Here is an 18,880-nt window from a genome sequence, read left to right as displayed (position 1 = left end):
GTTGGGAAGATCCCGGGAGAAAGAAACGGCAGCCTGCTCCACTATTCTTGCCTGGAAAATCCCATGGATAGAGGGGCCTGGCAGCCTACAGTCCGTAGGGTCACAAGACTTGGACATGACTAAGCCACCACCCATAGAATTTAATGCCTCTTTTGCTGTAAGTTAGACTATACATGGAAAAGAGACATTACATTCCTGATCCATATAGGTCATATTATTAAATATAAGAGCCAAGACTTGAATGTACTACACCCTGACTCAATAAGAAAGTCCCACCATTCTTTTCATGTATCCATGTTTCCATCTGCATGGATCTGGTTATATTAAGTCCATAAATTAAAATTTAAAAGAATCTCTAAATTTTATGAGTTTATTTATGGAAGGTATCATGAATGTTAGAGTTTTCATGTTTCATGTTTCTGGGGGAAAAAACACATAAATTACCATCTGAAAACAGCGGGTTAATGAAACAACACTATTGGATGATTTCAAATGTGTTGATCTTTTAGGACATTTCTAGAATTAAGAAATTATAGTTGCTATGTATGATACTGGAAGTTTTGTGAATTACTTGGCCTACAGTATTTTTTTTTCCTTTTTTTTTTTAAAAAAGGAAATAAAGTTAGCATACAAATTCAGTAAATGTAAAAAACACATATACAAACATCTTAAACTTTTATATCAACCCTTAAAAAGGGTCTATTTCTTAGTTGGTTTTTACTGCTTGTTCAAGTTCATTCTTCAAATATATACTTCAAATATATATATACTTTTCAAGATAATGTTCTGAAATTGAGAGAAAGACACAAGTTAAAGATGAATAAACACAATAACTCTTTTTTGAAAACCTAATGAACTGGAAGCAAATTATTAAATACCTGCAAAAGGAAGACCAAGAAAAAAGCACGTACAATTTCTAATCTAAAACAGTCCACCAAGATCCATGGTAAACACTGAGGCTGAATACATTTTAGATCCTCACATAACAGAAGTTAATGCTTCTCATCCTCTCTTCTCCCAGCACTTTTAGACTCTATGAATTTAAAATACTCCAATGTGGAGAATGTTTATGCTTTATAAGACAGTGATTATTTAAGCATGTACAGTGATTCATGACTCCTTGCCCCTATGTTATCCAGCTTTCTGTGCTGTGTGTACTAAGCTGCTTCGGTTACGTCTCTTTAGCTTTGCGACCCTATGGACTGGAGCCCACCGGGCTCCTCTGTCCATGGGATTCTCCAGGCAAGAATATGGGGGTGGGTAACCAGTCCCCCCTCCAGGAATCTTCCCCACCCAGGGACTGAACCTACGTCTCTTGCATTTCCTGCACTGGTAGGTGGGTTCTCTACCACTAGCTCTACCTGGGAAGCCCCATCTAGTTTCACAAATAACCAGAAAACTGTCCCCCGTGACAGCTGCAAATGCAGAACTTTGATATTACAAACTCAGATCCCCAAACTCACCTCTAGACACAATCACCTTTTTCCTGTTTCTGAGTTTTCCTGTTCACAACTTCATTGTAAAGATGTCATGAAGAGGTATAATGAAGGATGTAAGATTTCACAGTTAAAGACTATATTTAAAGGGACAACAAGTACTATGGATATTTTACAGAATGAACAATTCCACATGTCCTTGACACTTACTATTGTCTCAAAGAAAGAAAACTTTTCTGCCTTTTTTTACTTCATTATAGATACTTGTGTTTCAACACAGAAGTGGATTAGTCATTCTCATTAATTTTGGGGAGGGCTGTCAAAAAGTAGAATAATGTAAATGATACTTACATGATGATGAATATTTTTTAAAATGATAATGAAATCTAATTTAACATTGTTCACAAGTTGAAGTTACTCTTACTAAGAATAAACCATTACCATACTGATTCAGACTGGCTAACAAGCACAACGTATACTCTTTGATCCTGGCTTTAAGAGATACAATGAAGAAGGAAACAACCCTTTTCCTTCACGTCAATCAATTTCAAAGACTAGATCACATGCAACCCCCCAAATCTAAGTCTCTCTTAATAAACTATTATTGATCACAGTCATTAAGTTATTTAAATTTTATTCTAAATATTCTCCATCTCAGAGGTAACATATTATGTGAGTTTAAAACTCGCTTGTGATATAGGTCTTCCTTATATTTTCTACTTTAAAAAAAATTAGAAAAGGACAGTTTAGTTTTAACATCTGAAATCTGATAGAAAAGTATGACCACAATGTTAAAGATTTTAGGCTTTCATACTGACTTGCCAGGTCACAGGTCCACTTGGTCATTTTCTGTCCAGAGGCTTGCTTCTCTTGGATTTAATCTATCAAGCAGCAAAAACTGCACTTTCCTATGTTCGTATTTAATTACTAACATCAGAAAACAGCAATTTGGAATTTTTAAAATTTGTTTTCTAAAAATAGAGAAGACTCTACAGAAATACTTCACTGATACATAATTTAGAAAAGCCTTTCAACTGTAAAGCTGGGAAGAATGGAAGGTAACCCAGAAGAGCAATGCTGCTGAGGAAACTGAACAGAACTTAAAACACTTACAATTCCAATTAATCTAGTATTAATATGTGGTTGTTAATCCTGAAACATGTCTAAACGTGTCCATGGTGCAGAAATTAAAATGTCCCTATACTCTGGGATTTTTCATCTATTGAATGTACAAAGAGAGTGCTTTTTCCTGTTAAGTTCAGAGTCCTATTTGTACGTCCCATCAGCGCTGACAAAATTTAAAAATACACCTCGACTGGCAGACTACTGGGAAGTGCAACAGGGACAGCCAACAAGGAAGAAAACGACCCTGGCCCAGGAGCAAGATAATAAACACAATGTGAAGGCAGAGAAGCCACGAACGCAAGGGGCTGCAGGGAGAGCGCTGCGAAAGGGCGGTGAGAGGGTCAGTTCAAAGCAGACTGGGCCCTTCAGGACTTCCACATGTCTCACGATATGATTCAGCCAACTGATGAGAGACCATGTAAAAACCTCTTACTGCTCTAGCTCCTTAAAACAAACATTCCCTGCGTCTGTAGATTCTGAAGTAAGAAAAGAAAATAATTGATAGAACCAATCACAGTCATTGTAAGTGGCTATTCACAGCAAGATTATCTGGAAACTGCAAAATATTAACATCATAAACCAAACCCCAGAGACACATTTCATATAAAGTATATAATTCAGAATTTCAACATGAATTTTACATTGTTATTCAGATATGTTAATATAATTAATAGACTTTCTGAGTGCCCACTCCCGGGCAAGCATTGTCCTAAGTATTTAAGGTGTAATAATAAACACAATATTCTCAAGGAGCTTCTATTCTAGTGAAAAAAATAGGCAATATGTGGCATGTTTAAATGCACCAAAAAAAAACCCATAAAGCATTGTATTATGAAAATGAAAATGCTGTAATGATTACTTCATCTATAAAATAAGTAGAAATTACAAACTGAAAATTCTCTGGGCTTTACTATCTACAATACCTGTAGTTCAAGAGTTTTCAAGGATTAAACATTCAAAGACTTCCTCCATTATTTCCTTAGTTGAAACCAAAACTAATAACTAACAAGCTTCTAATCCTTTTCCCTCCCTTGAAAATACTCCCTAACTGTTGCATTATAAACATTTCATGTGCACATTTTTAAAGGATTTCACATACTGTATTTGTTACAGTTTATAAGACACTCGAGAGGGCAGAAAAGCCTTCCCCTCTTTTTTTTCTTCTTCATGAATTTAGCACAGTGCACAGTATTTAGAATAAATAAAGCACAATCCTGAATTACAAAAGGTATTTAAAAACCATTTTAGTTTCATAATGGTACAGAAACACCTTCTTAACTTTACCATAATGACTGAGTTTTGTTCAAGTACTCTAAAGTTATAGTTTAGAATGTTCTGATTAATTAAAAATGGATCAAGATTAATGTTGTACTTGAAACTTAAGTGCTGCTTTTCAGACAGTCATGGAAATAGAGTCATGGCTTCACAGTTTAAGAAGATCCCATCCAAGTTGGATTATTTAAACTTGCAATAAATAGATGTATTTTCTTGGAAAAATATCTATTGTTACAGTAGAACTTGAGTTTCCTTTCTAACAAGATTGTATGATTACTCGTTTATATTGTTCTTTCCGCAGGAATTAACACACCCCCTGTTTGCATCCTGTTATTCACTTAGCGCTTCCCTTCGCTCTACTCTCTCCCTAACAGTGGGAGAGTGGTTTTCACCACACATAGAAATCCTAATCACTGTCCTCAAGCTCCACATTTCCCTGTTTGCACTTAGTATCTGTTTAGGTCATAACGATCACCTGAAAATTTTATTCTCTGTGTGCTTTCAAAATACTGCATTGCCTTCCTAGACCACTGGTGGTCTGGGGGAGACTTTGGGATTTTTCACTGATTATTTCACTCACCTTCCACCTAACTCTATTCCTATATTGAACAACCCTACAGTAACTGCTTAGAGTACACATTTCACTGAACCTCAAGCAAACACACATAAGTCTTTCTAAAACTGTCTACATCTGGATTTACAAAGAAAAAATATTTAAGTTACATAGGGCATAAAATCAGATTAAATCATTGTCCTAAACTTATCCAGATTGCTTATAAAAATACAGATTCCTGGGTTCTGGATAAACCTAATCAGAATCAGCAAAAGAAAGGTCACATCCTAGAATGTGCATTTAACAACCTTTCCAAGTTATGCTGAGGCACACTTAAGTATAAAAACCAGTAATTCAAAGGACCTCAAATGAAATACTTTGATGAAGGAATGACACTAAGAGGGTAATAAGAGCCTACTGTCAAATACACTGAACCAGAATAAAACATAAACTCATTAGTGAAGAGCCCAGAAAACCCTTTTTAACAAGTAACAATTCCATAATGAGCCCTGCTAAACTATGACATTCTTTATAAGGTAGATTTTGGAAATGCTTTTACTTGTGGGATTTAACAGGATATACATCCAATCATGAAAAAATATGTATAGATAGTTTTTAATTAAATATGCATATGTTAATATGTGTATGTATATGTGTAAGCATAAACACATATACACAGAGAGAGAAAGACAGCCCCGAAAGCAGTAAGTATTAATATATTAGTACTTAAATGGCACACTGGCTATCCTCTAGGCAGCTTCAATTCTGCCCCACTGCTTCTAAACAGGAAAATCCTACACATTTTTCCCCCCCTCTTTAACATATAAGCTGATTTCCCATGAGAGAGGAGCAGGAAACAAAAAGGCAAAATGATCATGTCAGTACATCTTTATCAGAGTGAAGGAATAGTGCCTCCTTGTTTCTAGACTATAAACTCTCTAAGGGCAGAGACCACATCGTACATGTCACAGACGCCCCATCACAGGTCTGACAGCACCGCATGTGAAGAGATGCTGAAGGTCAGGACTGCATCCCAAGAAGCTGGGAGTGCCCTTGAGGTTACAGTCGACAACAGGGGCTCCCAAACTTGCCACCACACCAGAGTATTTGATTTCAATGCACTCAGTAAGGCTCAAGATCTGTTAGAAATGCCCAGCAGACAACTAATGCTGACCATCTGGGGACTAATAGTTTGAGAATCACAGACCAAGGGAAAAGTCTTCAGGATTTTGCTATATATATGGTTCCCAGAAGACAGAAGTAACTGAGATGTGGTCTGCAAAAACAACAGAGGGAGTCTGGAAAGTTAGTTTCTAGCTCCTGTCACAAAATGACTGTACAGCTGATACACAGACACACCACTCAATATCTCATAACTCACCCCAAAGATGAAGGGTCTGGAAAATTCAAAGACTTTTTATATAGAACAGAGAAAATGTTAAGTATCTACTATGAACCTTTAAATATATAACCCTCCCTGAAATTATCATCCTGAAATCAGTGTATATTGCTCAGATTTGCAATCACTGAACTATATAGTTTTTTACCCCAAAATACACGACATATGGCAGGCAAACAAACCTATAAATAAAAAAGATGCTCAGACTAAACAGAGCAAACCATCTAAACACAAATCTAAAGTGAAATAACTGTCTTGCAATATTCTGCACACAAACTGCAAATTCAAGCATCTGTAACTGTGTCAAGGGCAGCACTGTTAGCATCATCTGACTGTCTGTAAGAAGTGCAAAATCTCTGATGACAGTGAAACCTACTGAATAGGCATCTTCATCTTATCAAGGTCCCTATGTGATTGTGAGCACGTTAAAGGTTAAGAAGCACTGACATAAGTCATTGAGATTGTATCATTAATTCTCTACTGCTGTTGGTCAAATGGCATGATACATTTAAAAGACTGAACAGTTTCTAAAAACTCTGACATAAAAGCAGAAAACGAGAAGACAGACAAAAGAGAAATCAAGGAATTGTTCTGCATGAAGAGACACACTGAAACAGTATTTCCAAACCAAAACTTCCATTTAAAATACTTTATGACTGCAATAGACTTCATGATTAACAAAGATCACCTAGTTCAAATCCCTTGCTTTCAGCTGAGTCAAGCGATGCTAAAAGATTAAAGTAAAATAGTTGTCAGTGGCACACTGGCGAGCGACTGAAAGCCAAGTCCACTGCCTCCAATAACGAAATGCTCTTCCCAGTGGAAGAAGATATTTTAATTACATTTTCCTGGAGTAAACATATAGTTAATTATAAAGCAGCAGAACTATATATAACTTTCAAAGGACGATTGAAATGATATATCTGTGAAACACAGTGAAGGAAACCCAGCAAAAATATATCATAGTAGTTAATATGTCTCATTCTTTCCATTAAAAAAAGCCTTTAAAAATTTGAGTTGGAAGGAGACGAACTGGCAAGTGTCATACTTAACATGTGTTATAATTTTCAAAGAACGACATACGTATCCTTTAAGTGGCAGCATCTGTTTGATGAAGACATTGGGAGAACTGATTTTTAGAAATAGGAAAAATTAGGCTTTGCTACCCAAGTTTTATTCAACAGCAATAAACAAATCTTTTTCACATAAGGCTGATTTTTTCAGTTTTCAACACAGAAGCAGTAACAGCCACAAGCAACATAAGTACTTGGTAAGCAACTGTGGAAAAATTAACCCCTTCTGTCTTACCATCAAAGAAGCTCTTGGCTCTGAGATAACTGACACTGAGCCTAAGAACGGAAAGTTTGTCCAGCTTGTTAATAACATCTTGTGGGAAGGGCAGCAGGCTGGCCAGCCGGTCCAGTTCTGTATTCAGTCGGTCTCTATGCCTCTTTGAAGGATTCGATTTGATTCCTTCAGCTGGGACTGGCTTGACACTGAAAAACAAACAGAATTCCGTAAAATACATGAAAATCTAGAAAGCAAACATTTTTATCACGTTATAACATCTCAACTATTTTTCTCACAAAACATCTAAAACCTACTGCAAGTTTATATAAATTTTTTCCAAAATGCTTCTTTCACATCTTAATTAAGAAAAACAAGATAACAGGTAAACTCTTTTGTAATGTTTTATTAAAAACTATAAACCCATCACAGGAAAATGCCAAGTACCTCTTCCACACCTCATACATGGGTGGTACATGGTTCCCAATTAACAAATCTACTAGGGTTTTTTTTCTCCCTCAAACACAGCCATTGCTAGGGGGAAGAAAGAAATCTCCATAAGTTATGTAAAATTATGCCTCTTTTGCTATCTTTTACAAGAATCATCTTGGCATCGTTTAGGTTGTAGATAAACAGAAATGACCTTAAATAAAAAGCTGTTTCCTCATCACCCTCAGCTTCCTGTATTAAACACTTTTCATCCTGACAGTGAGAACTTCTCAAAGCCATTCTTGCATCTCCACAGGGTCCTCCAGCCATCTAATGGGGTCCTCCAATATTAAGGCAAGAAAAATCTGACCTCAGTTATTAGTATTTATTGACCGACAAATATTAGAGGTTAATTGCTTACCTGCAATTACTGGCAAATTTTATCTTTATGACATAATTTGTGTCTCAATTAGAAAATCCAATGAAATTCCATTATTTAGCATGATTTTCATCTGAGAGAAAAGATACTAATGGGTAGGAGTAGATCTTGAGTTCAGAAATGAGAAACTGAACTTCACACAAAGGCCTTACCCAGGATTTCATAACAGAAATCCGTAAAAGTGAATTTACAGATCATCAGATACCCAATGCTAAAATATAGAGAAGATATTTTTTTAAGTCATTTTTAGATCATGTCTCTGTACCCTTCCATTTACCAGAAAATATAAATATTAAGAGCAGTCTTAAGATGAAGACTTCCTCCTCCAGTTTTACTGGAGAAGACAAAGTATTTTTGATGATTCAAATTATAGTATTTTAAAAAGTATAAATTGGCTTGAGTATAATGCTATTAATTTGATTCAACCAAAACATTTCTAGATAGCATGCTTTCAATGTTACATGAAGTAACATGAAGAAGTAATACTTTTTTTAAAGAAGTAATACTTCATGCAAGAATATGATAGAAAGCAATACGAAAATTCCCTGTCCCTAATGGGTAATTTCTTCAGAACTTGTTTATTTCTTTTTGTTTCTGTTATAGTTCATGTCATTCCTACAAAAAAAAAAGAGTATGAAATTGGTGAAGTGGCATAGATACAAAATAAGTCCTAGATACTTTCCTCCAGACTTTGTGCATAACTCCATACCTAGTCGAAACTGGAGACTATCTCTCTAGCTATTTTCCCTAACCACATGTAAAATGAAACACAAGTCATATCTAGTTACTGCATTTCTCCAATTAATCAACTGAATTTCAACTTTTACTTATAGTGCGTGTCCACCCCATTGAATAATTCTCTACCAACCAATCACCTGTTAAACATTTGTTTGCACCTATTATGTCCCGGGCAGTCCCAGAAAACATTCTTCTCCTCTACACTGAGAGAGTGTTACAGGGGCTGAGGACAGTGAGCAACTGCTTGAAAAAAGATTTTTATACAAAAGGTGGTATATGAGCTGAACCTTGAAAGGTGAACAGGATTTCAGGAGGCGGCACAAGTGAGAAATGGTGAACAGTTAGAGGAACTATCTGAGAAGCTCAGAGTGCAAGAGAGAGATGGGGAAGCGGGTTAGGGCCAACTCCCTTCAACAATATTGACCACCCACCACATGCCACACCCACAACAAACACTGAGCTGTGAACAAAACAGACAAAAGCCCCTGTTCTCCCGAAGCTTACATTCTGATGGGAGGATCCAGAAATACACAAATGAAGAAAGAAACAAATAAGCATATAACTTTCCAGGCTGGTGAGTGTTGAGAAGAAAAATAAAGCAAGATAAGGAAGCAAGGAGTGATGTAGTGCTGGTTTTGACCTGCAAGGAAGGTCTCGACGCGATGGTTTAGCACAGACAAGGATATAGTGAAGGAGTGAGCCATGTGGGCATCTGATGAAAACAATTCTTGAGAGAGGAGACAGCAGGTTTCCCCACAGAAATGGTATGAAGTTGGCCCTTGGTATCGGGAAGTCAGCTTCAGCTCTCAGCTGGGGTTTACATGACCAGTCTTGGGCTGCCCTGACTCTGGTGATGGAGGGGATGGGATGCAGGGCAGACCACAGTACAGCCAGTCCTCTTTTCTCAAACAAATCTGTCACTCCTCTGATCCAAACCATTCAGCAGCTCTGCACGGTCCACGTTTCTTAAACTAACAAACGAATCCCCTCTTGATCTCTCTATGGCCCCGAACTCTTCCTCTGGTCTCTGATGCCCCAGGCAAAACCTTCCTTGCCTGTTACTCTCCAGAGCAAAGACAGGACTGAAGTCACCCATACGTCCTCATGCTCTCATACACGTCACTCCCCAGCATCCCTGTGCTCTGTCACAGCAGCTTCAGAGTGCTGCTCAATTAGGTCATGTTTGCTGTCTTCCCGGACCCACTCCTGTATGAGTCCTCCCATCCGACTAGGCACTGTGTGCATCTTATGCAAGTGCCTTCAATAGCCATTCCACGAGGGAGTATTCTGGGCTGATAGCATTTCCCACAACTGAAAATAAAATCCAGTTGTGCGCTCTTGGGAGCTTTCCAGTAATGATTATAAAACACTGGGGAGAAGACAGTAACACAAACACTGAAGCAAGACAAGCTGCTAAGACACAGAAAGAAATAACAGAACAGTCAGAAAAAGAGGTTCAGCGGTGCTTCTACACATGATATTGCTGCCTGTCTAGTTACTGGCTCTTTGCAGAAGTCAGGCCTGCACTAGCAGACTATTTCCTTATGCACTGCAAACTGTCCACAGTACTAATGTATTATTATGCACGTACTGGAATATTTAGCAGAAGATCAAATTTCCAAAGTGTTATGCAACGTATATTGCATATACTTATGTGTTACTCTTATTACGATGTAAACTTCATCATTTTGTATCTCCAATGCTCAGCATAGTACTTGACGCAAAGAGGACTCTCAATTGATGGGTGCTGATCAGAAGAGTCCAGAAAGGAAATGACTGGAGCCTGACCAAAAGGAGTGATTGTGGGGTAGTAAGGATGGCCTGGCTTAAGATTTTTTAACAGCACTTTGAATCCACCACAAAGCTCATATGTAGCCAGACTCAAATGGTCACTCAACCAAACTGACTTGCTGACCTCCTAGGTACAGGGAGTAACAGGAAAAAAAAAAATGGTGAGGAGAGGTCACAAATGACTGGGATTTGGAGCTTGGGATAACAACTACATTTTCTAATGGAAGGTATGCCAAACAGAGAGAAGATACTCAAGGATAGACCTCAGTGATGTCAAAACTTAGGTTTAAAGTTAAGGAAAGGCAGTGGGCAAAAAGAGGACAGAGAAGAATCAATAAGGCAGACAGGAAAAGAATTAGAGTAGAATATTTTGCAGGTCACAGAACAAAGTCAAATGCACAAAGTTACTAAGGAAAGCCAGGGCTGAGAAGTACTGGACTTGGCATTTCAGATCCACTATTGTTAAAGTTAAAGGAATAGATCTGACAAACCTTTTCACTGATTTTGTGAGAAATATTCACAACTATTTTGTGAAAATACTTCACCCTTATCCAGGCCTATTTAAGATGCACCAAACGTAAAGAGAGAGAGTAATTCTACATCAATCACACTTGACTTGAGTTATGCAAGTATTACTTCTGTATTCTCTTCAAACCTATGCCAAAACATACTGCCAACCATCTATTTAAACAAAAGGCTAACATTTGAAATATAAATAAATGTCTCCAAAAGACTGGATTTGAGATATTTTGAATTCAGACATCTTCTGAGAGACGTTAGATGCTGATCATGTAAAGGAGTCAATTTATTATTTTTTTTAAGCCTTAACTACAAAAATCTTGTCCCAACCTGTAAACCAAAACTGTTGTGAAAGCAAGCCTTCAGCTGACTGCATGCCATGCTTTGCTTTAGAAGCCGTGCGTGCCATAAGTACTGGTGTAACAGGCCCAATGGTATGTCCAGTGCTAGCTAGCATGCTCCTTGTAAAGCCTTTTTAATAACCCGAGCTAAACTGTCTCTTAGCCTCATAATTTGTGCTCAGTATTTGAAACACAGTTAAAAAACATAAGGACCCAGTTTAACCATAAAGTACTATAATCGTAGATGTTCATATTTTTATGTGACATTTACCATAAAACCTCAAAATGACATGCAAGGACTGTTTGAGTAATCCTATGAGATTAAGGTGACATTTTCTAACGGAGATTACCTATCACAGGACTGAGTCTGCTCATCACAGGACTGAGTCTGCTCTATCAGCTTTTTCCTGTGGATGATTTAATCTAACTCTCACTGCTTCAAGCTACTTACCAATAACTTGTTTATTTCCAGTCTCTGTACCTGAATGTCCTCAAGTTCATGTTTTTCAGAACTCTGAGCACCCCTTCTCTGCATCTACAACAGTATGACTCTCATTCCAATAGCTAGGATATTGAAGTATTTCTCGATAAATCTGTCTACCATGTCCCATTAAGCCCAGCTCCAAACACATTCATTCTTCATTTCCTCCCTATGGCTTCAGTGCATACTTATTTATCTCTAAATGTGGAATATTTACCATCATAAATTATATGCCTAATGTGATACTGGAGAGGGGAATCTATGACATGAATAAAGTCAGATTTCACATTAAGCTCAATACAGCTGGATATCTACTTCCCTATGTGAGGCAAAAAAGGTCTACAAAAACTTCTGAGCATTCTGACTGGCAGTTCCTTGCAAGGAGTCTTAATCTCTCAGTTACCCTCCTGTTCCCATTCTATAGCTATGATGGCTTCTTCCCTTTCCTGCTTCTGCTATGCTCAAGGAGCAGTGATAAGGTACAAACAGCATGTAATCTTTAGCACAAGACTTTCACAATGAAAGCCAGAACATGAAATACGCCCTGGAAACCACTGTTACTTTCAAAATCCTAAAAGAACAACAACAAAAAAATTACAGATGATCCCTTTAGCCTCCTCTGTTTTGAATATGCACTTTTTTCTAAGTATTTTCCTTGAAACCCATATAGAATGCATCTGCCATACGTAAAGCACTAAAACATGAAAAATTTTAAGTGGTGGGCAATTGTTAAACTAATAAATAATCTCAGATATCTACTATGTGCATGGTACTAGGAAGCTCTAGTTGCTACAGAGACAAAAAAAAAAGACACCTATCTTTTCAGAGCTTGTCTTTCTTACTAGGAGAAGATGCACTCTGTAACATGGCAAAAATCAAACATAACGTATTGCTCAATAATGTAGATGCCTTAAAAGTTATGTTGGAGAATTAAAGAAGCTAAGATTTGGCTATAGGTAGAATAAAGGGGGAAGGTTTCATGGAGAGGTGGCTTCTCAATCAGGTCTTAAGAGATACGTAAACCGCTTCCAGTTCCATGATGGCTGAGTACACGGCTTTCTGCAACTATCCTTCTCTTCCAGAAAACCATGCCAAAGAAGGAAATCAGAGACAGAAACACAAAATCTGTCTTGGATAAAGCAAAGACATAGCTAAACCCAGATGTAAACACAGATATAAACAATATGAAGATGAAAAATAGGTAAACAATGAAATCGATGACAATGGAGAACAGAAAGGAAATGTAATCAGAGTGTATCACTTAACTCAGCAGTAAACAATATATACGGTTTAAAAAATAATGAAACACTGCAAGGGAATTGAATCCAAAATTGTGATAAAACTTATAGTGGGAGGATGAAGAAGAGATTAAATAGCATTGATAACCATAACTATCACAATAAAAGATCATCAGATAATGCTTAGTATGTCATACTTAACATTATACATGTATTTTTTACTTCTTAATATACATGTGTTGTTTAAAATGAATACCTTTCAAAATAGTATTTCATTAAAAATAAGGTAAGAGCGAACTGAAAAACATAAGACAAAGAAAACTAGTATGTAAAGGACATCTCTAATAGAAAAATCTGCAAACATACTATTATTCCACACATATAATCTCAACATAGAAGTTCAATTGCCCACCCCATCTTTTTTGCCTATGAAGTTGACAATGAATATTTGTAAAGCAAAAATGCAAGGATATAGGCTCCCCTACAGACTACCAATAGGAATATAATTTTTTAGGTAATCTGACAGTATGTGTCAGAGCATAATATCTGGCTCAACCTTAACATTACATCATATCTTTGTACCCTAAATTTCCACTTACAGGAATTTTTCCCAAAGGAATGAACTAAAAATTCATACAGAAATTCACAAAACTCAAGGATATTCTTTGAAGTACTATTTGAAGTATTGAAAGATTGGAAAGAAAAAATTTCTGCCTCAAAATAAATTACAGAACATTAGCAGAAGGGACTACTCTACTGCCACTGAAAACAGTGTTTTGCAGGAGGTGAGGCTGGTAGTAGCTCAATGAAAATAGAAGGAAAGGAACCAAGAAGGCAGGGCATGAATGTACATATGGAGTGAAACAAGCACACCATCAGGTAGGGGCAATGTTGAATAATTTATTTCAGAACACTATTCAAGAAAAAACAGTGAGCATTATAAGGAAATCTCCATATATGGGTATGCCATACGCATCACTGAACATATTCCCCTGGACAATATTGTGAAGTTGGAACAAACACAAGCTTTGGAGCCAGAAGACCTAGAATCTGATATTCAAACTCAGCCTTTCATTTACTACCTAACAACTTTGAATCTGAACCTTAGGTTCCTATAGAGGAAACTGAAATAATAAAACCTTTTCATAGTACTACTATAAAAATGAAATAAAATGATGTCTGCAGAGCACTGTGCATGCCTGTGTCACAGTAAACACTAACAAAGAATAGTTTTTTGTTACATTAAACCAGTATGCAAAAAAATCAATTTTAAAAGAAGCACAGAAATAAAAAGGTACTGGTGTCAAAGATCTGATGGTATTAATTTCTAAGCAACTGTCTTAATTATGTGCATCAATAAGCACGTACTATGTTAAGTTTTTCACTAGTGGAGTACCACATGTCATCACCCACAACTGAGAACACATTCGTAGACTGCCTCTTACTGTTTCACAGGAGAAATGGTCATTCTGTGACAGTGTAGGCTAAAAGTATTTAAGAATGAAATTTAAGAGTTTCTGTTTCATCTTTATCATTAGCAGCCTTTATGGATTATAAAACACTTTTCTCCTGCTAATTTTAGTTGTGAGAGTGGCAGTGTAGGTGTGGACTGCCCTGCATTATTGATCAATCACTTGCTCGGACCAACAAAATCAAGGACACCAGACTGCACCTTTTAGTTTAGAACTAGTGTTTTTCAATCTATATCTCACTGTTTCCTCTTTTCATCATTTATTTTGAATAGATTGCTGCTGCTGCTGCTGCTGCTACTAAGTCGCTTCAGTCGTGTCCGACTCTGTGCGACCCCATAGACGGCAGCTCACCAGGCTCCTCTGTCCCTGGGATTCTCCAGGCAAGAACACTAGAGTGGGTTGCCATTTCCTTCTCCAATGCATGCATGCATGCATGCTAAGTCGCTTCAGTCGTGTCCAACTCTGTGCGACCCTATGCACAGCAGCCCACCAGGCTCCTCTGTCCACAGGATTCTCTAGGCAAGAACACAGGAGTGGATTGCCATTTCCTTCTCCTTTAATAGGTTACCTACAGCTAATCACTTTTACTCATTTATTTCATAGTTCCAACATGTAAGAGCCTCTACAGCCACTACGTGTAAACTATCTGAAGGAAGCTACTTGAATGAAAAACAACAGTGGAGAAATAAGTATGTAACTAAAAAGACTTTTGTTTTTTAGAAGCTACTTAGGTAATTGTATCATAGTACACTTATAACTAACATTTTCAAGAAAACATTGCAAAATTTTATTCAACTAAGTAGGCATCAATATAACAGATTCATTTAGTTTAGATAGAATGAATAGCAATTTCGTAAACACAGCAAGGAAGACACTGCTTTTCTATTACTGTTATTAGTGTGCAAAGTTAAAGGGTCACCTAAAGGCTGAGAGTTATTTCTAATTCTGACACTTCATGATAGCTAGTTTGATCATCACTACTGTTGATATCATTTTCAGGTGTAGATTTTATTTAATCAACACCTATTATTTGCCAACATTCAGCACTAATTTTCTGCAGAAATGGTAAACTGAAGTACCACTAAAACTTTTTATGTATTAATAAAGCTTAAAAACTACAAAAACACATCCAAAGTTATTTCCATTGGTGGGGGGGAATCCAGACTCTAATTCAGTACTGTGTTTTTCATCTATCTTCATGATGCAAAGTAATTAAAGAAATGAATAACAGGTGTTTCACCACCGAAGAAAAATACTGATAAAAGAAGAGGAGGGTTTAAGTAAAAAGATTGCTTTTTCTTAATTTAAGGTTTTTTGTTTTTTTGGGTTTTTTTTGGAGCAGGGTTATTTTAAGGAACATTTAAGGAAACAGAGTAGAACCTATTCCTAAGATATCTTTGAAAATCTCTTTAGGAACATAGATTGGATTCAGGGCTGCTTCAGGTCCTTTAATTTTCTACCCTTCATTACCCTAAAAAGAAAGGAAACATTTATTGAGTGTCTACTATGCACAAGATACTTTAGTGGGATTAAACTGAACACGTTTAAAATCATTTTGTACTATCAATAATGATAATTTTGAATGTTGGACTTCACCACTAGGGGGAGTTTATCTTGTTTAATAAATACCATCGAAGACAGGGAGATCTTCAGGTTAAAATGATGTCACCCATTTGATTCCAAAATTTTATAGAATTCTGTAAATGGTCATTTTATTAATAGTTCTATGATTATGTTACAACGTATTTTCTTCTCAGTAAAATACAGTGGCTCACTTACAAGGTCAAAGTTAAACAGGTCTTAATATCATTTTCAGCTCAAACAAGATGAATTTTTCAGACAATATACCACCATATTAGAGCGTCTATTAGTTATAAACTAGTAATTTAACTTAAAAAACATTAAAATACTGGGTTTATGGCTCCATTCTTAAAATGGACTCTAACTGCATTTTAAGTTCATCATTTTTCATTCAGTTAAAAACAATTTATGAACAACTTCCCCTGATTCTGTAAATGTCAGCACTAGGCTTTTCTTATGGAGCAGTGACATTTTAAGGCGTTTGTAGGATTAGAAGCCATGCATGATGCTCAGTAAAGATCTGATAAACATCTCTACTAACTAAAATAAGGGTGAATGTGGAAATACTTTGGTTGTATTACAGGAGATATTAAACACAATATTAAAGTCTTAGAAAGCATATTTAATTGCTAAGATCAAATAATAAAAGGTACATCCTTAAAAAAAAGAAAATGTGCAATAATATATTTAAAGGGAAAATCTTTAATAAAATGTTAACAAGAAGCCCCAAATGTTAAACTTTAAAACAAATACAAAAATTAAAGCATTTCATTGAAGTCACCTAGGTCCTGTGTAACATACTTCCTGAAATGCAATAACTTACAAATTCTCAGGTTTTCTAACTATACAAATAAAACCTATGATATACATATATATATTATACATTATGTCAAGTGTACTATAGTATTAACTAAAATACACAGAGGTGTCTGTGATGCCTTTCAATTTTAAATAACCATCAAGGACCAAGTCAAATTAGACAAGCACAATTTTTATAAGAAACCATTCTATAAAACACAAGTATTGTAAACCAATGTCAACAGAATTGCCAAGACAAAAACTGCTGACTTGACAGTATTCCTAATGTCAACCACACTGCAGGATAAGTCTTCCAAATTTTAATCAGTCTATTTATAGATGAATATCCTCTGTTGATGCCAAGTCTAAATCTGAAGGACTGCAATCACTGAAATTCTAAAAGGAAATTAAAACCCCAGAATACTGAAACCTTTAAACTGGTCTTTAATATTAATTTTAAACTGCTATTTTTCTGGTTTGGATTAGTGACCTAAATTTAGTCTTAAGCCACATGCACACTTCTGATTTGTTCTGAGTAACCGTTTAAAGTGTTCTTAAAATTGTTTATGAAAGTTTGAAAAATGTGAAGTAAAATAACTCAAGGATAATAATTAGGAATAAACACATGAACATTGCCAACTCGCAAAAGTAAATCTGTGTTAAGCACGGATTTTTTTTTCTGAAAAAAATTAAAGTATTTGCCATAATCACACAAATATCCCACCAAAACAAACAAACCTAAGTTTGTACTTTATCAGAATTGACCAAACTTTGAAGTAGAGGGAAAAGGGAATTAAGAGAATGATGCTAAGAATGAAAATGTCTGTTTCAATAATTCCATCTCCAAATCATTTGCAGACCCTAAAACCACCTCCAAAGTGATAAATCGCGCCCAAAAGATGACTTAAAATACAAATCTTCTACTGTATCCTGGCTACTACACTCACTCAAAGCTGCTATCACCTCTATACATTTTATTGATATGTTCACGCTGAGCGCTACAAAATTACTGCCAAATAAGTAAATAAGAGTATAACAGAAAGCCAGTTTCAGGGAACCAAAAAATACCTTCAGAGGCACTCAGCCCCTTTCTTGCACACAGCACGTGTTTAGCTATTTAAAGCATCTCGCCCTACCAAGAGTAAGAATGGTGACCGTCCTCTAACCTAACAGAGGAGGATATTAAATGTGAAAGGGGATTTCAAGACGGGCTTAGGTTAACTAATCCACCAGCCCCACAGGGCAGAGGAGAGCTGTCAACAAATTAGGACCACAGCACAGTGAACAGCGCTGCAAATGGCTGGAGGTGTGAAAGGGTGCTCTGGAGAAGGGGTTGGGGGGGGGGCAGAGAACGGGGGGCACAATTTTTAAAATGCAATCATTAATCACGGACAAATCCAAGGCCTGGGGTTCTCGACCGGCCTCCAGATCTCGATTCCACAGACAGCACAGGGAAGGGACCTAATCCCCCGGCCTCGGGGATTTGGGGGCGGGGTGCGGCAGTGTCCCGCGCCTGAGCGCCCACCACCCCACCGCACAGAGGACAGGCTCCGGAGACTCACGTTTTCTGCACCGGCTTCCGCCGCTTACGACTGGCGTAGGTGATGTTAGCGCTGCTGCTGTTCATGGTGCCTGGCTGGCTGCGGCTCCTCCCCGGCGCGAACGGCCCTGTCCCCGGGACCCGGCGGCAACTGGGACGGGGTTCCACTTAACCGCGGCTGCTCCACCTGCGCCCTCGCGGGGCGATGGCGGAGACACAGCACCCCAGGAGCCGCAGGGCTTCTGCAGCCCCGCACGTCCAGGTGCGCGGCCCGGGCCTGGCGCCGGGGGGCGAGGGGCGGAGACCGGGGAGACTGGAGGCGCAGGTGCCGTCTGTACCAGCTGAGGCGGCGCCGCGCTGCCCGCAGGTGAGGCGGCGCGAATGGAGGAGGAGCCTGGGCTGTCTGTTTGAAATCCCGGCCTGGGTCGCTCGCTGTGG

The 18,880-nt window shown here is 37.5% G+C and overlaps 1 protein-coding gene across 1 annotated transcript in view; it reads right to left on the bottom strand.

Moving 5' to 3' along the window:
• AHR (aryl hydrocarbon receptor) overlaps positions 1–18,557 on the bottom strand; it is a 52,817-nt gene extending 34,260 nt beyond the window's left edge. The window contains exons 1-2 of the mRNA XM_040260614.1: positions 18,465–18,557; positions 7,097–7,284 (exon numbers count right to left, since the gene is read on the bottom strand). Of these exons, the coding sequence (XP_040116548.1) occupies positions 7,097–7,284; positions 18,465–18,529 (253 nt within the window). The 5' untranslated portion in view covers positions 18,530–18,557. The remainder of the gene's footprint in view (positions 1–7,096; positions 7,285–18,464) is intronic.
• Between the last annotated feature and the right edge of the window lie 323 nt (positions 18,558–18,880).

This window comes from Oryx dammah, unplaced genomic scaffold (assembly GCF_014754425.2).
Source record: "Oryx dammah isolate SB20612 unplaced genomic scaffold, SCBI_Odam_1.1 HiC_scaffold_18, whole genome shotgun sequence".
In the NCBI taxonomy this organism is placed as follows: domain Eukaryota; kingdom Metazoa; phylum Chordata; class Mammalia; order Artiodactyla; family Bovidae; genus Oryx; species Oryx dammah.
Note: the sequence above shows the minus strand (reverse complement) of the source record. Positions and strands in the feature narration are given on the sequence as shown.